The sequence below is a fragment of the Rattus rattus genome, chromosome 7, assembly GCF_011064425.1.
Source record: "Rattus rattus isolate New Zealand chromosome 7, Rrattus_CSIRO_v1, whole genome shotgun sequence".
Taxonomy (NCBI): Eukaryota; Metazoa; Chordata; class Mammalia; order Rodentia; family Muridae; genus Rattus; species Rattus rattus.
In genome coordinates this window covers 125,980,962-126,005,213 of record NC_046160.1, presented here as the reverse complement: position 1 = coordinate 126,005,213, position 24,252 = coordinate 125,980,962, and the positions used below count along the sequence as shown (strand labels likewise).

Sequence of the window (24,252 nt, the reverse complement as noted above, 5' to 3'; positions counted from 1 at the left end):
GTTTATTTGAGTCCATCACCCAGGGAAGTCAGGGCGAGACCTCAAATCAGAAGCCTGGAGACAATAACTGATGTGGAGGCCATGGAGGAGCACTGCTTACCTGCTCACTCGCAGCCGTTTCCTCATGGTGGTTTGCTCAGGCTGCTTTCTTAGAACATCCAGGACCACAGACCCAAGGATGGCCCCGCCCACAGTGGGCTGGGCCCTTCCTCATCAATCACTACTCAAGAAAACGCCCCACGGGCTTTCCCACACGCCAATCTGGTGGGTGTGTCTTCTCACCCGAGGTTCTCACGTCTCACGAAACTCTAGCTAATGTTAAACTGGTGATAAAAACTAGCCGAGACACCCCTCCACGGGGTACCATTTCCCAGCAGGAACTATTGGGGACATGTGGCAAAGCTGGATCTAGGGGAACCACCTGAGGAAGAAGGATAAGGATGGGGACACACTGAGAAGTGGAGCTCAGTTCTCCAGAGTCCTGGACATCAATCTCCAGCCATGATGGGGATGCAGAGAGGGATGGTAATGTTGGGAGTATTGGGGGCTCCATCAGGATGGCATGATCTGACAGCTGAGGTGTCTGGTGAAGCTCTGCTGAAGGCTGGTTCTCCACGAGGTGGGTGAGAGACCCGACGCCCAGCCGGAAGAGTTCTCTGCGTTAGCTTGAAGGGGCTCACGTTTCTGCTTTTGCTTGTTTCTTCCCATGACACCTCAGTGCCAGCCCCTCCACATGACATGCCTCCCTGTCTAACACAGCTGCCAACACTACTGAGTCACTACTGAGCTTCCCATTCATGGAGTGCGCTGGTTACATCTGTAATGCCACCTTGATGTGTTCGTTTATAAATCCTGTCGATTACTTCCATGTTCCCATGACGCTCAGAAGAGTTAAGTGACTGGCTGTCCTCCTAGTGAGTGACTAGTGAGTGTCTAGTCCTGAGCGAGGACTAGAACTCCCACCCTCTTCTAGTTTAATGGTGTAAGAGATAGACACAAGCGTCTTGGGAGCTGAAGGCTGAAAGAAACTTCTCAGCCACTCACGGCACCAGGTGCACCTCCTGAGCTCACTGTCCGCCACACCCAAATCTCCCCCTCCCACCAATAACCAGAATAGACTGTGTAGACACTCCACGCCCCTCTAGGCACCAAGTTACAGAGACGCAGACGACACAGGCTCCCCGGCTGCTGCGCCTCAGGACAGCATGGATTTGCAGAAAATGTTATTTTCCTTTTTCGTCATTTTCTTAACAGTTCAGTATTTTTTTTTTTAATTTCAGAGAACAACCAGCCTCCAGAATTGCAGGGGGACCCTCGGCAGCAGTGTTCCACTCTCAGCTGTGATGAGCCTGAGCCAGCACCAGTTGCCCTGCCTGGAACACTACACAGGCCAGTTCAGATCGGAACGCAGTGCACGAACGGCTTTTTCCTGCAAAGCTTGGGCCAGGAGCTGCACCAGAGCCCTGGTCACACTGCCTGACATGGGCCATTCCCTGTGTTCCCTGCCTGGTGACTCCGTTGTTCCCCTAGCTCCACCCCTATCCAGAGCTATCCAGAGCTCGTTCCAGGGACCAGGCACAAAGCCACCGGTAAGCCCTTCAGGTACAAGGACCCCTCTTCCTATAGAGCAGGAGAGGAGATTCAGGCACCACCCTCTTTACCCACTCGCCTTGTATCCCAGCCTGCAGGTGTGTGGGGGGCGATAAGAAAGGGGATGGGAAGGGTTGTAAATGGTTGAATTGTTGACACAGCTCTGGTGAGTCGTCATGGTGGCCCCACAGGCTACTTAGCCCATGAGGCTGAGGAATATGAGGATTCCCCTGGGAGGGGATGGAAACAGTGGAGGATGAAAGTAGAGCCCCGCCCCCACCCCAAATCAGGGCTGAAGGGACCGAGTGCGAGCCTAAGGGAGCTTCTGTCCCAGAAATAGATGAGGGTCAGCCTTCAGGGATGGAGGGGAGCCAGCATCCTCCCCAGAGTGCCTGCAGGGCTCAGCAAATAGGTTCAGAGGTCCTCCTGGGCCTCTACCTTCCATCATGGGCACTTGATTCCTTTCAGCAGCCTGGTCTCTGGTGGGCAGCAAATGACCACAGGCCCCCTGGCCCTTTGAATCCTCTCTGTGGCTCTAAGACTGCCCATTCGTTTCCGTGGTGCCTCGGACTGCTGGGTCACCGCCCCACATTCTAGCCATGTTTCTCAGACCACATCCTGCAGTTCTGGTGCCTGGTGCTGTTCCTGAACAGTGGCTGCTCTCCGAAGTGCTGACGGGTACAAGATCTCAGCCAACACACACACACACACACACACACACACACACACACACACACACACACACACACACACACAGAGGTCACGTGCAGGTGAACCACCTTTTGGGTCCTCCATCCTGGCTCCTGCGTGCTGCATTGGCGTGCCCACAAACCCAAGGATCCACTCGCCAGGTAGCACCACCAGGTAGGAGAGGTAAGGCTACAGGTCCGGGTCTTCGTGGCTGCACTCGACGCCAGCGTCCTCTTCGTGTTTGCAATTGTGCGTGCCCACGCCAGCGTGCGCGCACTCCAGCAGGTTGCGCTCGCTGCCCGCGCAGCGCACGTCGTCCAGCAAGATCCGCAGCGCCCGGCCTTCGCCAAACTCCGCGCGCTTGGCGGCTCGCACCGCGTGTGCAAAGCCCAGCTGGCGACACACCACGGCGGCCGCCTTGATGTCCCAGGCGTCGTCGCACACCGTGCCCCAGCGTCCGCCTATGAACACTTCCACGCGGCCCCGGCCCGGGCTCAGGCCTGCGGGCCGTACCAGGCGCACCGAGCCGTTCTGAGGTTCGGGAACTGCGGTACCTGGACGTCCCCGCCGTCGCCCGCCTCCCTTCCGGGCTCCTGGTCGCCGGGTGGGCCTTGCGGGCTTTGTTGGTCGCAGAGTGGGCGCAGGGGGAGCAGCCGTGGGGCGCCTCCGGCGTGGCGCCTTAGTGGGAGCGCGGGCTGTGGGGCGCGGAGTGCTCTCTGACGTCCGAATGAACTCTACACAGAGAAAAGGCCTGGGGTCAGAGGGAACTGGCTGTCCCAGCCAAGCACAGCCCTCAGCCTGTGCCAGAGAACAGATCCACCTGGTCCGGCTCCACTCCAACCCTGAGATTAGGGTGCCTCTTACAGATCCAGCTATGTTTGACCGCTTGCCCTGACCCCTAAGGATGCCAGCTTTAAACAGTGTCAGTCACTTCTTCAGTCACTTAGCAAGTCCTGGTTGGCAGGCACGTGCTGTGCTGCTGCTGACTGCCCCCAAGCCCTGCCCTAATGTAGGGGGAAGACCCTGAAATTTAGAAACAATAAGGAGACGTTGCCTGGACACCGTACAGGAGCTAAGTACTCAGCGCTTCCTGCCCTCAGTTTCCCACGAAGAAGCAAAAGCCACGGAGGAATTGATGCTAGCAGTAGCTTCAGAGTGAGTTCCAAAACAGCCAGGGCTACACAGACAAATCTCCTCTCAAGAGGGGGAAAAAGGGAGGAAAAGAAAAAAGATTTACATGTCTGTGAGGCATTTTCTTGATTAATGGTTGATTTGAAAGCGCCGGTCCCACTGTGGGTGGTGCTAACCCTGGGCAAGTGGTCCTCGGTTATATAAAAAAAGCAAGCTGGGCAAAAGCAAGACAGTAAGCAGTGTTCCTCCCGGCCTGCCTTCAGGCTCCTGCATTGAGTTCCTGCCCTGACTTCTCTCCGTGACCTGAGAGTTGTTAAGTGGAAATGAGGCCTTTGTTGCTTTTGATCATGGTATTTTATCAAAGCAATAGAAGCTCTATGACAGAGGGACTGCTGGATGGATGATAGCAGGGTGGATGGATGGACCGTAGATGGATAGATAATGACGAGATAATGGCTTTCTAGAAGGATGGTGGCAGGACGGACAGATAATGGCTAGATTAATGCTGGATGGTTGGGTGGTTGGTTGAGTGGATGGATGGATGGATTCATGAATAGTTGGATGGTGGGTGAATGTTTGGATGAGTGGGTGGATGAACTCATGTTTGGATGGATGGGTGCCTAGATGGATAATGGGTGAATGAGTAGGTAGATAGATCATAGATGCCTGGATTCATGAGTGGATGGATGGATGGATGGATGGATGGATGGATGGATGCACTGATGTGTGAATGGTTGAGTGGATGGATGATGGATGGGTATATTGATGGTTGGGTGAGCAAATAGGTAAATGGATGATGATGGGTGGATGGATAAATTTATGAGTGAATGGATGGCTGGTGGGTTTGATGGGTGGGATGTGGATGAATCAGTGAGCAGATGGACAGATGAATTTCCATCATCTCTTGGTATGCAAGAGATGGTATGACCTTACTATGCCAAGCCACTGCTCCAACTTAGCTTGGACCCAGTGGGACAGCCCCCTCTGCCCTTTCGCAAGACTCCATGCCCAGCCAGTCATTCACAGCTTTAAGGGGCCTTCGGAACACAGGCTTTGCTCATGGCTCCCTCTGCCCTAAACCAAGAGGGACAAAATGGAACTATGGAAGATGCAGCCCAAAGGCCCCACACCTTTACTTGCAGATAGACATCCTCCCAAGAGCTCTGAGCATTCTTGCCTGACACGGCTACCCTCTTCTTGTCCCATTCTACTTGAGGCTGCAGCCCCCCGGGGTGTCTACCCACTGCCTGGACGGTAGTTGAAGGATCTGTCAAACAAAACAATGCATTGCATTTACAGTCCGTTGACACTGACTGGGTCTCGCCAAGGTGTCAGACATGGTGTTAGGTATAGGGGCAGTGGAAACCTTCTAGGTCCCTCTGGGCCCCAGCCTGACCTGAGGGGTAGCAGGAGCCCCTTTTCCCACCAAAGAATACTTACTTTCCTTGGGCACAAAGGGGATGAGGTGACTCTTCACTTTCACCTGAGCAGGGCGTATCTTACATTTCCCTGGAGGCGCCCGTCTGCCAAACACACACAGATCAGGACCGGGATCCAGTCTTTCACTCCCTACCCCCAACCCCAACACCTTCCCTTGCCATGGGACAAAGAGGGTAGGGGACCAGATAGGTGTGCCCAGGGACAGCTGTAACTGGTGTCTAGCTACTAACCGGTCACTCTAAAGCCGCACCACCACACTGCCCACCCTACTCTTGTAACGCCCCATTCCTGCCCACCCCTTCACCCTGGGACTTCGAGAAGGGTCTCTCTCCCTGCCTCTAGTTTCTGGGTTTCTGGAGAAGTGCAGAGATAGTTAAGGCAAGCTAGAAGGTGGTGAGCAAAAGGGAAGAATTGTGGGAAGCTAGCCCCAGCAGGCCCAGCATAGTCTTGGGGCCTGTCGTTCAGAGAAAAAGAGTCTGAGAAAGGTTGCCAGGGTGTGAACAACCTCCCTCTCTATCCTGCAGAAACACAAGGACCAGAATTCCATTTTAATTGGTTTTTGGCTGTTGATCTGTGATCCTTTGAATGGGTCTGACTCTGTTCCAAGACTGTCCCCACGTGGGTCCGGGACTTCATTGGGAGTTCTATCCGCCTGGGATTGAAATAGCCACATGACGAGGCGGCCCCCAGAAAGACTTGGCACTAGAGGGGACATGTAGCTCTTACAAGGCACACAGACTTCTCAAAGGTGGAGATAACAGCCAGGTCTCTACTCGGACCTCTCACTGGGTCTGCATGTTGGGCAGATCCAGGAAGCAGGGGAGGGTCCTATCTCTTAAGGAAATTACATTTTTAAAAACGTCTTTATATGCTACCTACAAAACACCATAGGGGTTCTGTTTAGAGGGGGAGCTGTGACCCCTGGGCCTTCCTCCCCCATCTTCCTTTTCCTCTTGTCAGCGTGTGGGTGTCAGGAAACACACTTCTTTCATAAGAGGAGAACGGAAGAGAGAAGGTTGAAGGAACAAGGGAGGAATCTCACTCACTTCTGCCTGCCTCTAACCCCGAGACCTTGAGCAAGAAAATGCCAAAGTCCTCCCGGGTCCTTTCTGCACACCAGGGACAATGAACCAAGAGGGAGAGTATGTCAGAAAGCAGTTAAGATGTGTGAATGTTTTGTATACGTTTACATCTGTGCCCCATGTGCTGGCCCCACAGGGCCGTCAGGGAGCAGAATGAGGCATCTGGTCCCTGAAACTGGTTCTGGATGGTTGTGAGCCATCGTGTGAATGCTAGGAACCTAACCCAGGTCCTCTGGAAGAGCAGCCAGTGTTCTTAATCACTAATCCTTCTCTCCAGCCCCAGCAATGTTTTTAAAAACGAAAATAACCTTAACTTCCAACATGAAAGACGATGATTGCTCAGGGACAGCAGACAATGACTAGCATCCTTTCCAGAGGGATGATGCCATGTGGAGACAATGGCACTCCTCGGGGACAAGCAAATGAGATAAGAGCTGACTGTGGTCCAAGTATGAGGTCACAGATAAGAAAGTGGGTGAGACCTTGGGGAAAACAAGATGGAGGCGTACGACGGGCGGGCCCGTACTTATGACTTCTGTAACAAGACATTACGTCATCGGCTGTCAATTTGTATCAGTCGTGATTTAAAATAACACACACACACACACACACACACACACACACACACACACACACACAGAGTTTGAGGAGCAAGGAGTCTGAGAAACTGCCTGCAGACTGGAAACAACAAAAGCTGTGGGAAAAAAAAAAAAAATGTTGACTAAAAAGAGATGGGGTCCTGAGATCAAGAGGGAGCGTCTACTGCATCCGGGAGCATCCAGGAGCATCCTGAATTAGAGGCAGAAGCATGAGGAATTCAAAGCCAGCCTAGACTAAACAAAAAAAAAAAAAAAAAAAGGTGATATACACCTTTAATCCCAGCACTCAGGAGGCAGAGGCAGGTGGACCTCTGTGAGTTCAAGGCCAGCCTGGTCTATAGAATGAGCTCCAGAATAGCCAGGGCTACACAGATAAACCCTGTCTTGCAAAAACAAAACGACAACAACAATAATAATAATAAATTATAATATATTCCATATATATATATATATATATGAGGTATCCTCTCAGGACATATCATGTGAATGCCTGCACTCACATACATAATACACCCACACTGGGCATAGGGTGGGGTTAAAAATAATAAGTTTGGGGGCTGGAGAGATGGTTCAGCAGTTGAGAGCACTGACTGCTCTTCCAGAGGTCCTGAGTTCAATTCCCAGCCACCACATGGTGGCTCACAACCATCTGTGATGGGATCTGATGCCTTCTTCTGGTGTGTCTGAAGACAGCTACAGTGTACTCACATAGATAAAACAAATAAATAAAATCTTAAAAAATAAACAACAACAACAATAATAATACGTTTAACCAGGTGTAGTGTACACACGTTTAATCACAGCACTTGGGAGACATAGGCAAGTGGGTCTCTGTGAGTTCAAGGACAGCCTGGTCTACATAGAGGATTCAAATACAACCATAGATACATAATAGAGAGAACCTGTATCCAAAAAAAATGTTAATCTGGGAACCTAGGGAGGTGACTCAGTGTGTAAAGCACTTGTCACACAAGAGTGAGACCTGGACTTGGGACCCCAGGACTCGTGTAAATACAAGGTTGACATAATGTTTGTAATCCCAAGTGGAGACAGGGAATCCCTAAAGCAAGCCAGACTTCCAAATAGTGAGGTTCAAGAGAAAGACCCTGCCTCAATATGTAAAGTGGGGAGCAAAAGTGGGAGACAACCACCTTTGTTGACCCCTGGCCTCTACCTGCATGTGCACCCACATACATACATGCACATGCACACACATGCACACAGGCACACCCAGGCACACAAACATACACATGCACATTCATTCACACACGCACACTTACTGTAAGCAAGCCCGATATCATCTGTCTAATAAACTGCCCCTCCAGAAGCTGTTGGTTTTAGAGACGTTAGGCAACAGCACAAAACTTGTCTAAAGATTAGGCTGGCATGGGGTTGGGGATTTAGCTCAGTGGTAGAGCGCTTGCCTAGCATGCGCAAGGCCCTGGGTTCGGTCCCCAGCTCCGAAAAAAAAAAAAAAAAAAGATTAGGCTGGCACAAGAGCACCCTAGTCATCCTTCACGCTGACCCCTTGAGAACGTGCATTACGCAATGACCTCTCTGGCCACTCACTGACCTCTTGATCACTCTCGATCTGGGGAAGCATTCTCCTCTGTAGTGGCACCGCTGGCTCCCGGGAGTGCCTCATGCTAGCCTGTAGTAAACTTTGTTTTCTACACTGACTGTAACAGCAAAAATGAACTGGATAGCTAACCCAAGGCCTTGTGTATGCTAGACAAGTCCAGTATGTCTGTCTCTCCTCTCTCTCTGTCTGTCTCTGTCTCTATCTCTATCTATCTATCTATCTATCTATCTATCTATCTATCTATCTATCTATCTATCTATCTATCTCTTTGAGACTGGATCTTACTTAATTGCCTAGGCTAGCCTAGGACTCTCAGAAGCTGGCCTCAAACTTGCAATCCTCCTGTCCCAGGCCCCTAAATAGCTAGGGTTACAAGTGTATATACTGCTATGCCTGGCTGAAAAACAAAGGTTTAGGCTCAACGTGTGTATTACAACTTCTCTCAACCTACTGTGCTTCAAAGTAGCTGGCTACTCTGCTTAAGAGACCAAAATTTACAAAAAAAAAAAAAAAGAAAGGGCTCTACAAGGGCCATCATGAAGTCATTCATTAAACACACTCTAGTGTCTGCTCTGTGCCATTCTCGACCTGAGGGGTATGACTGGGGTGAGGAGACAAAGCCTTTTCACCCTGGAGACATGGACAATTCCAAGGCCACGAGATGACAACGGAGTGAGGACAAGAGAGCAAGTAAGACAGGGAAAGCACCTGGAGGCCACAGGTTTATACCCATAGTCATGCTGCCAACGGTTAGGGCCTGTCACTCCCCTCTACTCATCCAATGGGGAGCATATGTCATACAGGAGTCAGTTTAGGCCTCCGACCAAGGAGAGAGTCTCACAGCAAGAACTAAGGGGATATGGGAGTAGGTGGAAGATGGAGGAATTTACTGTTTCTGCAGACAATATGGGCCAAAGCCCAGTTCAGGGACTCACCTGGAGGGATCGGTCACTTTGTAGATAACCCCTCGTGCAGCTGTGGCACTGGGCACACCGGTGGACATGAAGTACAGCTCCCCTTTGAACAGGGAACAAGGCAATGAGGGTGAAAACTGCCTGCAACCAAATGTTGGCAGCCCTGCCACACCCAGTCTCCCCTCAGGCTCAGAATCTGACCCCCCAACCCTGACCTCCACAGACCCTGAGGGGTGTTTTGCCCACCTAACACCTCAGGATGCCTTGATCCTCTGCAGCACAGCCCACCCCACCCCCCATGTCTCACCGTGCCTGGCCTCATAGAAGTTCCCACCACCAACTACCATTCCCCTGTTCCCTGCTTGGATAGAGTTTGACCAGGCTATTCTGCTAGCTACGGCCATGTGAGGCTCAGCTTTCATATTCCGTGTGTGCATAAGGACCATGCCGAGGCGGCCAATGCTGCTTCGGTGACCCTGTCCTCTTGGTGTCTATGCTTCGAATGTGCCTGAAGGTTACTGGGTCAGCAGAGGTCCTTACAGCACCATCCAATGTGTCTGAAATACATGGCGGGAGCCGGGAGAGGCTGTTTTGCTATGCCAGGCTGTCCTCGGGCTGGCCAGCTCACAAGCGCCTCCTCCTGGTTCTCTGTCATTCAGTGTCATTCAAAAGACTGAGGACAGGCCCTTGAGAATTGCACCTTCCTTCCAGACTGCACTGGGGGGTGGGAGGAGGCTGCTTCTAAATCATCGTTAACCCCCTACTGACCAAAAGAAAAAGCTTCCAAGGGCTGAGCGAGCTTAGCGTCGAGGCTGGGACTGGGGCTGCCCCTTGGGAAATTCACATTCTAATGAGGAGGGGAGGTTGTCAGTTCAACAAAGGTTTCCCAGACTAGGCCCTGGGGGCTTTGGGCACTGGGCCCTGCAGGGGATACCCCTCCAAAGGCCGGTGGTGAGCGTTGCCTGGTAACCTCAACAAGCCTGCACCGAGGCCTGCTGGGGGCCCCTGGCCTTTTGTCAGGGAACAATCCCAGGGCCAAGGACAAGGCAGGATGCTGAAGTGGGATCCCTTCTTTTCTCCCTTCCCCCCTCTGTCCCCTACGTCAAATGCATCAAGTGCTGGGAATGTAAGGTCCAGTGACAGGCTAGAAGGCTGTATCTGCCTGCTTTGAAATGACAGCAGACTTTCCTCAATAGCCCAATCAGGAGCCATCAGGAGCCATCGGGAGACCAGTTCTTCCCTCCCTGGCCTTCATTCCATATTCCAGATCTCTCCTGCTCCTGCAGCTGACTCTGTGGCCTTGTACCCATCCTGTCTCTAACATTCCCATCTATCTACTCCTCCATGGGGGCGGGGGATCACCTTTCTGTTCTCCAGATAAGAAAGGAGAAGTTCTGGAACACAGATTCTAGTGCTAACCCAAGAGTGTGCAAGTTAAGGCCCAAGCCCCAGAAACACACCCATCCCCAGCTCCAAAATCATTTCACTCTTAAGTTTCCTTCGCAACAGAGGCCAGAAGGGTGACCAGAGTTGGTTACAGTCCCAAGCATGGGCAGAGGATGGAGGGCTCTCTGGGTGCTCACCAGCCTCGTCCTCGGCGAAGGAGATGATGTATGGGTAGTAGTTGTTGATGAGGCCTGGGAAAGCACAGGTCTGTCCACGGCCCATGCAGACCTCGCTGTACTTCCACTGGCCTGACTCTGGGTTCTCTCGGAGAGACATCAGTCGCCTGGAAAGGAGGATGAACTGTGAGGTCATGGATGCTGTGTTGCACAAGGGAATCCACTCATCTGTCCAGTTATTCACACACCCGTTCATCCACCTGTCCGTCTTTGCACACATTTATTCATTCGGATCATTACTAAGAGTGACCCGAACTTTCTCACCCAGGGAGAGACCCATTTGGCCCACTCCTGAGCAAACGCACAAAAACCACGCCCCGTTTTACCAGTTAGGGAGAGCATAGTCCACGCGGGCTACTTACCCGCTCATGAAATCGCCAAAAATGTAGAGGCCATTGAGGTTGGGGTACTCACAACCCCGGTACACGTAGCCTCCCGTGACCGATTTGCCCAGCTTGTGCGGGTAGGCGAAAATCGGCAGCACGTCATCTGAGGAACAGATGAGAAAGTGAGTTCATCCTGAGGCCCAGTGCTTTGGAGTGACCTGAGCCAGGAAGGCTCTCAAAGGGGCATACTGTCATTTTAGGAGCTCGGCAGGGGCTGCATGGTGAGAAGGAGCCTAAAGTGTTGCTTGAAGGGACCCCTTAAGTACAGGGAGCTCTGAAGTGGGAAAAGCCAGTCAGGAGATAGGGGTAGGGGACAGTACTATACGGATGTGGGGGAAACAGTGTGGTCAGAGATGGTGGGGTATCCAGGGAAGGTGAGGCAGGGGGTTCCCAGAGGGCCACTAGGCAGAGTGAAAGGGGTGGGATCTGGACTGGAGATCTCAGAGGAATGGGACAGATCTCAGTCTATGAACCCAGAGAGCAGTGGGACATGTCGGCTATAGGTTTGGGGTCCTGGAGTTATCCGAGTCGGGGGTCCCCAAGGAGATGGGGTGGGTCGGATTGGATCCATGTCGAGGGTCTGCGTCAGAGAGGGCCAGGGGAGATCTAGCTAATGGAACGGGGAGGACCGGACAGAGACATTTGGAGGTCCCCAGGGACGCGGTCACCGAGGGAGGCGTTGGCGCACAGCTTGCGGTCGTAGCACTCGAAGCCCTCGCGAGCGCGCCAGCCGTAGTTGCGGCCCCGCTCCACCAGGTCCACCTCCTCGTACTTGTTCTGGCCCACGTCCCCGCAGAACAGGCGGCCACGGTGAGTGCCAGACACTGGGTCTCCGCGGTCGAAGGAGCAGCGCCACATGTTACGCACGCCTAAGGCATAGACCTCGGGCCGCGCTCCGGGATCGTCCACGAACGGGTTGTCGAGAGGGATACCGTAGGGGAGGCCGCGCTCCTTGCGGTCCACGTCGATGCGCAGCACCTTGCCCAGCAGCGCCGACCTGCGGCCCGGGAGGAGAGCGCGGGCTGGTTACGTTGCATCTGCGCAGGAGGCAGGAAGGGTGTCTAGCCCTCCTGGAAGCCCTAACCCACCTCCTGTGGCTGCATTGCCTTCTCGCAGCTTATCTCAGGTCAGACTACCCTTTATAGCGGGCACCCGAGCTATGACAAGCCACCACCCACCTTGTCATTCAACTGCACCTGGCCCCGAGGAGCCCAAGCTCGATACCACAACCATCTATGGAATCCCACTATCCTAAGCTGTAATATTTTGGGTGCTGCTGTTCACATGGCTGTGCTATAAGGTAAAGATTACACTAGAAAAATAGCCCATGTTTATGTCCTTCTCATAGCCAGTCGGGTGCTCCCACATAGCGGGGGAACCACAAACGCCGAGACACCGAACGAAAGCGCAGGCCATGAAAATCACTTATATTAAATAGTACCAAGTACAGTCGGGCGAAGGGGCACATGTGCTCTGACCTCCTGGCGGCTATGAGAGGAGGGAGGGAAAGTAGCTGTTGCCTTCATTGATCACGTGAGCAAAGTGGTACGCAATGGGAATCAGTGGTTCTCAATCGGTGGGTCGCGACCCCTCTGTAAGCCACTCCTATTCATAACTGTAGCAAGATCACAGTTATGAAGTAACAACGAAACAGTTTTGTGATTGAGGTCACCACAGCATGAAGACCTGTGTTAAAAGGTCCCAGCATGGGCTGGAGAGATGGCTCAGCGGTTAAGGGCATTGACTGCTCTTCCAGAGGTCCTGAGTTCAATTCCCAGCAACCACATGGTGGCTCACAACCATCTGTAATAGGATCCGATGCCCTCTTCTGGTGTGTCCGAAGACAGCTACAATGTACTTATATATATAAATAAATAAAATCTTTAAAAAAAAAAAAAAAAAAAAAAAAAGGTCCCAGCATTAGGAAAGTTGAGAACCACTGATCTAGAAGCCACCTGGAGTTAACAGGGCCAGGGCTGGGGACACAGCTTTGCAGAGTGGTTTCTGCTTTGCTCTCCCTCTCTCTTAGCACTTGCGAGCTGACTCCTCCCTCCAGCCTGCCCAGCAAGGCTGTGTTGGTGCAGCTAACTCAGGTGACACATTTGCATTAAGCTATCGGCTAACACACAGCTGTAGAACCCAGTGTTTCCCTCACTTCCAACAACCTCACAAAGTGTCCTGTTAGCTCCGTGATCAACAGTGATCAACAGGCCAGACCGGTGGCAATGCTTAGTCCCTGTGACCAGAAGCTCCAGGACACCACCTTCACACCCCACATCCAGCTGCTGGATCTACAGGAGGCAAACTCCTAGCAGCAAACCCATGCTTTTAACTTCTGCTCAGTTACCCATGACTCCCCACTTCCTGTCTCAGCCTCTGCTCCAAGCACATGGCTAAGCCGAAAAGGCTGGATGTTTCTCACTGTCAAACAGGAATGAATAAGCCACAGACTGTAACCCACACATCCTCCCTACTGTTATTTTCTGGGCCAAGAGAGGCTGTGCACGTGCGCTGAAGGAACAAGAGACTGTCTGGGGCCTCCTGCACATGCCTGTGTACATGGTGTGTGTGTGTGTGTTTATGTGTATGCACACACGCACACATGAAAGGAGAAGGCCAGGCCGTTTGCTCAAAACGGGATGATGAAGATGAGACTTCACTCGTCTCTTATGGGAATACACTCTGCCTTTATGCCAGCAAGGCCCACAGGCCAGCGCTCACCGCTCACCTCGGACAGGCCAGCGCTCGCCTCGGAGGAAACCCCATCCTCCCAAAGGCTCATTGCTATCACTTCTCCTGTGTCTGTGAAAACGGGCACTGTGCCTGGCCCTTGTCAACTGCTGGCACCTTCTTTTCTCAGGACAAGTCTCCCACTGAGCTTGTCATTGTCCTCACAGTAACTGACTTAGCTGAGGTTCCAGCTAACTGCAGGTTACCACCCTGCTCTGTGTGGTGGGACAGAAGTTCTCCCTCCAGAAACCCCTTAGGAACAGGAGACTGTGCTCCGTGTGCAAACTGAAGCCTCGGCTGGGCAGAAGCAGGGCATACTTGTTTTGAGCGTTTCCAAACTTCCCAAAGGGGTCTCCAGCCATCCCGCCGTCTCCAGTAAAGATGTAGAGGAATCCGTCATCTCCAAAGAGCAGCTGGCCCCCATTGTGGTTGGAAGCTGGTTCTTCAATCTCCAGGATTATCCTAAAGAAAGATAAGTACCCCCTCCATAAAAACACCTTCCAAATGGTAGCCCCCAAACTTGCAGTGGAAAAGACTTTGTATCTCTTGTAGCACTTAGGTCAGGTTTAGGGATAATTCACACTGTGTCAAGGAAGAAACTGGATGCTCAGAATGGTTGAGTGACCCACTCAGGGACACACAGGCCAGCAGCATCAGGGCTGGGACCAGAACTCCGGGCTAATGCTTTTCAACTGCTTTCTAACCCTGGTACCCAACGAAAGCTCGCCAACTTCCCCATCTACAGTAGCTTGCTGCCTACCCTACAACTAGTGGCTCAGAGCATGTGTCACCTTCACCCTTGAGTGTTAGCTACCGGCTTCTCAGGGGCAGTGGGCCAGGCCTTTAGCCTCATACTCCCTGGAAGCTCCTTGTGGCCCTGGAGGAAACCTTCATTGTACCCAGTCAGCTGGCTTTCCATCAGGGTCTGTCATGGATGGGGGAAGGCAAGACGAAGGATGACACTGCCACTCTCTGTCCCGAGAAGTGGCAGGGACAGAGATACAAGAGTGGCGAAGGTGAACATCTCAGCCAATGGCAGAAACAGTCACACCACCTCCTCCAGTTGATTCCTCCATCCCAGTAGCAACCACATACAGCAGGGGTGGTCTCTGCACTGGCTCTCCCTGGCTCGTGGTTAATTACCTGTACTAAACACCCCCTGCCCCAGTAATATATATAATATACATATGATATTATATATATTATACACTATATATTCTATATTATATATATATATATTATTCCACAAGGCCAGTCACTGCACTAACCCCCATTATCCTTATGAAAACAAAAGCAACAAAAAACCAAAACAAACAAGCAAACAAGAAAAGAACAAACAAACAACAGAACAAGACCCAGAGAGTCCAGGTCATCAGAAACCGGATCTTGACTGGTTCCTTCCATGGCAAGGCTGATGCATATGACTGTGGAGAGCTCGCTTGGTCATATGACCTTTACAGAGTTTCAAATTCAGGGTCCCTCAAGCAGAGGACAGCTCAGACTGCTGGTCACCCACCTCCTCCAACCATGGGAAGACACTGATAACTGACCTGGGTACCAATGGTGGCTAACTCCTGGCCCTTCCAGCCGACCAGCCATGCCAACCTCTCCTGAGTAAGTCAAGTTCTGTGTGAGGTGCCCAGAGGACCCTCGGTGATGCCTCGGGTAAAACGTGTGGCTCTGTATTCTTTATGTTCTCTATGTAATTAATGAATGTTCTCTCTCTCTCTCTCTCTCTCTCTCTCTCTCTCTCTCTCTCTCTCTGTGTGTGTGTGTGTGTGTGTGTGTGTGTGTGTGTGTGTGTGTGTGTGTGTGCCATGTGTATGGGTCCCCTGGTACTAGAAGAGAGCATCCCCTGGCGCTGAAGTTACAGGCCGTTATGAGCTGTTCCTGTGGGTGCGGGAAACTGAACTCAGGAACTGAAGAGCAGCAGATGCTCTTGACCACAGAGCTAGCTCTTCAACTCCGGGATTTATGTTTGTTCATTTGTTTTTAGGTAGCATCTCCCTATATATCCCTGGATGCCCTGGAACTCACTATGTAGACCAGGCTGTCCTTGAACTCACAGATATCCACCTGCTTCTGACTCATAGTGCTGGGAATGAAGGCATATACCACCACACCTACTTGATTTTTTTTTTAAAGACAGGGTATCAAGTAGCTTATGCTAACTGGAATATGCTATGTTGCCAAGGATGGCTTTGAACTCCTGACCCTCTGGGTTTTTTAAATTCATTCATTCATTCATATGTACACAGTGTTCTGCCTGCATATATGTCTGCACAGCAGAAGAGGGCACCAGGTCTCATTATAGATGGTTGTAAGCCACCAAGTGGTTGCTGGGAATTGAACTCAGGACCTCTGGAAGCTCTCGAGCCGCCTGACCCTCCGGATCCTGCCGCCTCCACTTCCTAAGAGCTGCTATTACTGGGAATGTACCAACCACTCAGTTTCCAGCTTCAGCTTTTATCGTGAGCCATTTTTATGTCTCTATGGGAGACACAGGCTTTCATGCTCCACCTCTCCTCTGTCAGGTCCACGGGACAAACTTTTTCCCATTGAGAAGCAGTCTCTCAGGCTTGGGTGTAATTGTGAAAATTCTGTTTTCCCTTTTATCCTCTGGCTGCCAGATAACTCGAGTCAAAACTAAGGCTCTAAGACAAGATGTCTGACCCTCAAAGTTCCCATTTTTATGCCGTTTCTCTTTTCTGTATGTCGAACGTCAGCACTTAGCAGTTTCATCAACTGCATGGTGGCTTTTGATGTGCCTTTTCACCAACACACCTGATCCTGCTTGCCCTCTACTTGAGGTTAGAGACAGTCACTGTCACTGAACTACATTTCCCATGCTCCTTTGCTAACGGAACAGTATCAGCCAATAGAAGGCATTAGGAGAGCCAGTTGTGGGGCTGGTGTTTTTGTGTTTCTGACCACAGCTCTGCCCCTCCACTATGGCTGTAGTCAGGTTGGCCTCCAACCAGACCTGCCCCACAGTTCGGGGGCTACAACACCTCATTTCTCCCTGGGTCCCTCCAGCCATAGGAAGAGGTAATGTCTTCCTCCAGTGGCCCAGGCTCATTGCCACCTTCCCTAGGCTGACCTCCCAGAATCCTTAAGACTCTTATTTTCAGTTCCACTTCTGCCTGGGAGAATCTCTGGAACAACCTGACCAAGCCAGTTCAACCCCTCTGAACAGTAGAGATATAAATACTGATAAGTAGGTTCTACAGGCCCTGGGGGTCTAGGGTAGGAGCAGATTAAATGGGATAAGAGCTGGACAGGGTCGCCAATGCCTGTAATCCCTCTACATGGAAGGCAGAGACACAGAGAGGGATAGGCTACATAGGAAGTTTAAGGGCAGCCTGGGATACACAAGGAGAGACAGACAGACAGACAAAAAGACAGAGACAGAGACAAAGAGGGAGACAGGAAGGGAGAAAGACTGAGAGGCAGAAGCAGGGAGGGAGATAGGGAAGGAGAAAGACTGAAAGACACTGAGAGAGAAAGAAGAGAGAGAGAGAGAGAGAGAGAGAGAGAGAGAGAGAGAACTAACTGGGGGAATGGGGAGAGAGAGAGAGATGATTTTTGTGCAAAAACAGACAGGGCGGGGTCATGTCCCCGTGTGAGGAGAGACAGAGATGAATCTCTCATATTCTGAGAGAGAGACAGATTTCATCTGAGAGAAACTGGAGAGAGAGAGCTCAGAGAGAAAGAGACCTGAGAGGTCATGAGAGAGAGGTGAGCATCCAAGTTGAGAGTCCTGGTCTGGGTCAGGAGAAAGGACCCATGCTACCATGTTGATCAAGAATGTCAGCATTCTGATCCCAACCCAGTAGCTGGATGCCCTTCCTGAGCAGACCAGGACTCCAGCTCTGCTCTCTCTCTCAATGTGACCACAGGTCTCTTTCTCACTCTAGCTGTGACACACATCTCTTTTACAAGCCAGATGACACAGCTGTCTCTAGAGCCTGCCACACACACACACACATCTCTCTCTCAGGTCACACACACACATGACCCCTGTCTGTTTTGCAAAACATTCCTCTCTCCCTCAGCCCACACACACATTCCCTCTGCCCTCTCACACACACAAAATCTCACTCTCATGCACACACACACACACACACACACAGTGGTGTTAAGTATCCACAGCATTTAAGACAGGCACACTAGCGCAGCCACAGCAGTGTGTGTCACGCAGCCTCCCATGTGACCATCAGCCCTCCCTTGGCTGGGGCTCCCAGAAAGCGACCTCTCTGAGCCGTGATCCACGGTGTTCTCATCATCCTCTGAGATTCTGAACTCGCTGATACGGATCCACTCTCTGAAGCCGACCCCCACAGAATAGTAGACATAGAGCTTGCTGGGATGCGGGAAGCGGGGGTGGAAGGCAAGGCCCAGGAAGCCACGCTCATCTCCTTCCCAGGGTGACGTAAGCACTGCCTGGCTCACATTCAGGAAGGGCTTCTCCAGGCGGGAGCGGTCAGGCAGGTAGGTCCACACCAGCCCCACCTGCTCTGCCACGAAGAAGCGGTGGCTGCCGTCCCCAGCGTGTACCATGGCCACCGGGTTTCGAAGTCCATTGGCCACCTCCTCCAAACACAGCTGCAGGCAGCCCTTGGCATCAGCCACTACACGGCCCAGGTTCGAGTTGAGGTTCTCGTTGACCAGCAGGCTTGGGAAACAGTAGTCCGTGTCATCTAGAGACAGGTAGCGGCATAATTTGGCACGGTTACTCTCCAGGGCCCAGAGCTCACGGTCAGGGGAAAGGTGTCGAAAGAGGCCTCGGCAGGTCTGCCACATGTCCAGGCAATAATCCTCACATAGACCAGGCACTGTCCGAAGTGGGGTGGCCGGATCCTCGGCATCATAGAGATGGGCTGCGTAGGGCGAGCATTCCTGTGGAGACGGGAGGGCTCAGAGACGCCAGGGTGGGAAGCCCGCACCTACACAATTTACTCCTTGCTTTTGGGTCACTTCCTAAGATCTGACCTTCCCCTCCAGACCTCCCTGCGTTACTTCCTGGCCTCTGACCACTTAGTTAAACAAAGCCCAAGAAACTCACCATGAACCTTCACCATACCAAAAGGTAACATTCCGCTTGTTAATTACCAGTCTTCATCGGAATGTGCATTCTGTCAAGGTAAGAGGCTTTGGTCTGCGATGCACTATCCCAGACTCTCACAGAAACCTGGGCAGGGCACAGCAAATGGTGTGGGGACAGGTAAATAGTTTACCTTGCCTACCTTCTGGCAGCCTTAGTGTGCCTGTGTCAAAAACACCCCATCTTTTATCCTTTCAGTGTTTTTTCTTTTTGGTTTTTTTTTTTTTCTTTTTCTTTTTTTCCGGAGCTGAGGACCGAACCCAGGGCCTTGCGCTTGCTAGGCAAGCACTCTACTCCATTCAGTGTTTGAGTCATTCACAGGAGGGAAACTGAGAATCACGGCCCCCAGAGCTGTTCAGTGATATGCCCGGGTTAGCAGCTCATGGAGGCATCTGGGTCTGGTCTCAGGTCTACCCTACTATCTCTGAAACTAGACAGCCAACATGTGCGTAGTACCTGTGTGGGGGGTGAGGCTATGACGCGCCAGGGTACTCCCCACCATCTATCCCGCCCTCAGACTCAGCTCCTTCCAGCAGGAGCCGGAATCTCTCTTTATTGAAGCTACCAGCACAGAATTAATCTGTCCGATTGATGAATCTCCTTGGGCAGATCAGAGAGCTTTCAGAGTCCCTGGCTCTGCCTGGGACAGGTAGAATTCATCACTTTCTGCCATGCAGGCCTCCCCATTCCTGAGATGCTGTGGACCCCACCTGGGCCCTACACGGGAGGAAAGTCACTGCCTCGGGGAGCAAGCCTGGGGTCACAAACAGGAGTGTGTGCCTAGATAATGGCTCCTTCGCCCATCCTGCCCTAGACAGTCCTACCTTGCAGCTAGCTGGTCCTGTGGGAGTCAGTCACATGGCCCCCTTCCAGACCATTTCTGTGTCCTGCCTGCCATAAAACTCCCCCAAACCCATGCTCTCTGAGGACCCCTCTGTGGAGTTCTTCACACTGTGGTTGCTCCTCTCTGGTGTGACAGATATTTTTTTTTAAAAACACTTATTTATTTATTTTATGTATATGAGGGCATGGGATCTCATTTCAGATGGTTGTGAGCCACCATGTGGGTGCTGGGATTTGAACTCAGGACCTCTGGAAGACCAGTCGGTGCTCTTAATCTCTGAGCCACCTCTCCAGCCCATGACAGATCTTTATTGCCACTCCCACAACCCCGGAGCTGACTCAGCTCTAGATGCCCAGAGACCTCATAGGTGTAATTCCTAAACAGAGGAGACAGTGGAAACCATACACTGCCTTCTCTCACCAGAAGACCAGGCTAGGCTGTAGCAGGAGACCTTTGAGGAAAGCAAGAGGACAGCTAACCTCCAGGTCAGGCTACCTACAGTTAAAGCTCCAGTCGTCCTGTGGCCCGTTACTGTAGGCTGAGTCTCGCTTGACAAGCTAAAGGCTCTGTATTGTCCTTGGCATCTCTGGTCAGCCCCTGTCCCTGACTGAAGTGTCATATCTTATATGGCACTCTGCACTCTGGGGATGACAGGCCAGATGGCTAAACCTTGGACTATGCAAGGCCAGCTCTCCTGTGAGCCTCTGGATGCTACTGTGGGTCAGCAGTGGCCATGGGGAAACCTGAGAGGACACGCAAGCTTCCGTTCCTCTTTGCGGGACAGTGTCTCTGTGACTCCAGTGGTCGCACATATAAGCACAGGGGCTCTGGGAACCTGGCGAGAGCCTTGGCATGTACCCTCATAGTAACCACTGAGTCAAGCGGTCTTTTACCTGCAGTCTCTCTCTAGTCTTCCTTACATGCAGTGTGAATGGAAGGCTCAGACCAGAACTAGCCAGAATTAGTAAATGACAAATGCTGGCAGAGAGGATAGTCAGCCACTGGACCTCATGTGAGGCATCTACAGGGACAAGATGCCTGCCACCTAGTGGCCCCCAGGTTGCCACAGACCAGTTACTGACACTCATGACTCATGGCCACACAAGTCCCGAAGTCTTCTTAGCCACTCCTCCCCCCCCCCCCTGCAGGGAAGACTGAGTCTCGTACACAATGTTCCGTCTGTGGGATGTTCCTCCCTCCCTCACTTCCACATCTGGCAAACGCCTATTCATGATGCGACGCCCACCCCACAAGCCTCCTCCTTCTCCCAGGGCAGGCTCCTGCCCCTGGGTGCTCATGACAATCTGAGTCACACATAGGCTCTTCTCCTGGTAATTCCTCACTTCTGGAAGTGAAGATTCCTCTTCCTTCCATCACCCCTGCCTCCCCAGAGGTGTCTTGGCTGCTCTGCCTGGCTGGGACTCAATTATCCCTTTGCCAGCTGTCAACCTCACACACCATGAGGCCCTCGAGGGCAGACAACCCAGGGTCTAACACACGCTTTGGCTTCAGGGCAGGAGACCGTGTTTTGAAATGGCTACATGAAGGGCTTTGGAGCCAGGGTTTGTGTTCCATGTGTGATGTTTGGCAAACTCCTTTCCTCTCTGTGCCTAGGTCCCTAGCTATAAAGGAGGAAAAGAACTCCAACCTCATAGAGTTGTTGAGAGCAATGCACAGTTGAGACGCCATGTGTTTGCTTAGCACGTGTTCACAGGAAATGAACCCTGAGGGGGTGGCTCAGTGGTCACTCTTCCGGGATGTCCCAGATTTTTGAGGGCTTTTCGCTGTTTACCCTAGTACCTACAGATAGTCTCTTGGTTGCATGTCTGTCGGTCTGTCTGTCTGTCTGTCTGTCTGTCCTGAAATGAATGAAGAGGCTTTTGAGGCTATGTCTGTGACTTGCAACTGCCTCTGGGCCCAGCAGCACAGAACCAACTCCTCTCTGGCTCTAGGGACACGTCTGTTGACTGTGTGAGCCTCTTAACGTTTCCATGGGTTAGTACTCAGGTGAACTCCCGCCAGTGAACTCAGGCATCCAGCTTCAGAGAAGTTAGCCACGTGTGAGCCACACGCCAGTCACACTGAGGTCGCCAGGTGCAACCATTGCCTGACACATTTTCCCAGAGGATGGCAAAGTCTCAGGAAGGAACCTTCTGCCTCCACGAGACATTCGAACGTCTTGAATGATCATTCACGGGAACCTGTAGGTAAGGGTCCTTGGGAGGCAATGACAATGGCACTCCCACACTCTCCTGGGACCCCTCAGGGAGACCACACCACAGTCTTGGCAGACCGCCTGATGCAAACTCAGTCCAGACATGAGGTCACCCCCAGAGACGCCACACTGGAGGTATGAGCAGACGCTCTACCACAGACTTCTCAGGCCAGGCCATTTTGGGCAGTTTCCCAAGGAAAAAGAGGAGCCTTCTGCCAGCAAACAGCCTCAGGATTGGCTCCTTCCTCCTCTCGGGTCCTGTCCATCCCCTTTGCCATGCTGGGCCCAGCAAATGGTGAGCACCCTATAAGTAAGCACGGCCCGGGTGCAGGATTCCTGCTACTGATCTGGGTGCTGCAGGGAGGCCGATGGGCCTGTTTGGGTGGACTTCCAGGATGGGGAGAGAGGTGACTGGTCCACCACACCCTCTGTCTCTCTTGGGGTGCACCAAGTGTGGGTGTTGGCTTGGTAGAACCCCTTTCCAAGATGAACAGAACACCCTAGAATACTGTGGTCTCCCTTCCACCTTCTCCTTACCTCCCAGCACCTCCTTTTCTCACAAGGACATTGAGTGTGGTCCAGGTCTTTTGACCCTACCTCTGGGCCATGTCACCACCGGTCAAGTGCTTGCCTTTTCTGAAGCAGCCCTGATCCCCCCCACCCCCTCTAGGCCAGCAATAAACGCTGGAGGAATTTACCTACAAACTCCAATTGAACCGCTCTGCCTGTGCAGTCTAATCTCCATGGCATGGGGTGAGGGGTAGAAATCTGTCCCCGTTTTAAAGATAATGTAATTGAAAAGACAGCCGTGAACCTCTCAAGTTCACAGTCACAAGAAGCAATGCTATTAAACTCCAAGTCCGCCCTTGGAGTCTTCTCCAGGCTGCCCCCTGCTGGCTGGAGTCGGAACTTCGGGGAGCTCAGGGTGATGGTAGGGGTGTCCACTCATGTATCCTTCACTTTATAGTCTTGGGTTAGGGTCCACCTTGGGGTTTCCCTGGCTGGCTGGCATTCCTGCAATCAGATCAATCAGGCAGGATACTCCACATCAACAGAAGGGAAGTGATAGGTCAGCGTGGATCGAAGGGCTTCACTCTCAGGGGAAATGAGAGGAGTAAGGGAGTCTGGGAAGAGACTCTACCAGGTGAGGAGGACAGCGGCAAAAAAAGCAAGGTGGGTGCTCTAAGCACCCTGGCCCTGAGGAATGCTCCTTTCGCTCTGACTGAGAAAGGGTCCTCATCGGGATCGGCAATCCCCAGGCTGCTGACAAAGTCAGGCCCCATACTGGCTACAACCTCTTGCCATCCTGCCTTCCTCGGCCTAGCAACGACTTCATCCTGGTACCTGACAGAGACGGAGCTCTCTGCAGTGGGGCGCTGGGGTCAGCTTCAGAGTGTCCCAGAGAATGGGAGTCTCTAGTCTCTAAGAATTGAGGCTCCCAAAAGGCCCAACATCTTTGCAAAGCAAATGAATCACAACAGCTAGCCTGGGATGCCGGTCTTCCCACCTGATACCAAGTCACTCCCTCTTGGACCCCAAGCTCCAAAGTCCCGGACCACTCCTGATCCTCACCCCTGTGACTGCCATCACCTCCAAAGTTCAGGACCCACTCCTAAGTCTCATCATGCCTGTGGGGTTGCCATCCCCTCGGAGTCTGGGACCCACTCCTGAATATTGCTCTTCTGGAGATGCCATCCCCGCTCCGCCCCCACCCACGCCAGCGACCAGTGCCCCACGTGTCCCCGCCGCCGCGCGCCGGCTCACCTGGCACAGCAGGTCCAGTGCGTAGCCGGCACACGTCGCCCACACCCCGGCATCCATGCGGGTCTCCAGGGCCCGGAAGCGCCGGGCCAGCGCCGCGTCCTGCTCCGCCGTGCAGCAACCGAAGGCGGAGTACTGCGCGCAGAAGCTCAGCGGCTGCGGCGGCCGGAAGGGCGGCCTGAAGTCCAAGCACTGCGGGTGCGCGGCGGCCAGCAGAGCGCGCAGAGCCAGCAGGGCCCCGGGCCCGATCCCGGCCACAGTCCTCTGTCTAGCCATTAGCCTGGCGATCTGCAGCAGCAGCAGCCAAAGGCCAGCCAGCCCTGCCGGTGAGCCCCTCGGGAGCCGCTGGCCGCACCCGAGCGCCCGCCTCCAGCCTTGCTTGTACCCTCCCGGGAGATCACAGAGAAATCCGTGGATTCGCCCCGCAGGCCTAGGGTCCGGGAACTCCCCTCGCTCGAGGTCACCTCTGCGTGGGAACACTCTGCAAGACTGGAGGAGCACGACAAAGTCTGGCTCCCGCTCTGCGGGCAGCCCCCTCCTCCTGGCCGCAGCCTTTCCAAAT

General features: G+C 52.7%; 1 protein-coding gene across 1 annotated transcript; it reads right to left on the bottom strand.

The window, feature by feature from the left end:
* Positions 1–2,431: 2,431 nt before the first annotated feature.
* Positions 2,432–23,966, bottom strand: Hhipl1 (HHIP like 1). Its single transcript, XM_032908398.1, has 9 exons — positions 23,694–23,966; positions 18,019–18,665; positions 14,085–14,228; positions 11,705–12,033; positions 11,013–11,139; positions 10,612–10,757; positions 9,050–9,131; positions 4,852–4,934; positions 2,432–3,014 (listed from the first exon to the last, which is right to left on the bottom strand). Exons 1-9 carry the CDS (start codon positions 23,964–23,966, stop codon positions 2,470–2,472), a joined length of 2,376 nt encoding a protein of 791 aa, XP_032764289.1. The 3' UTR covers positions 2,432–2,469.
* Positions 23,967–24,252: the final 286 nt, after the last annotated feature.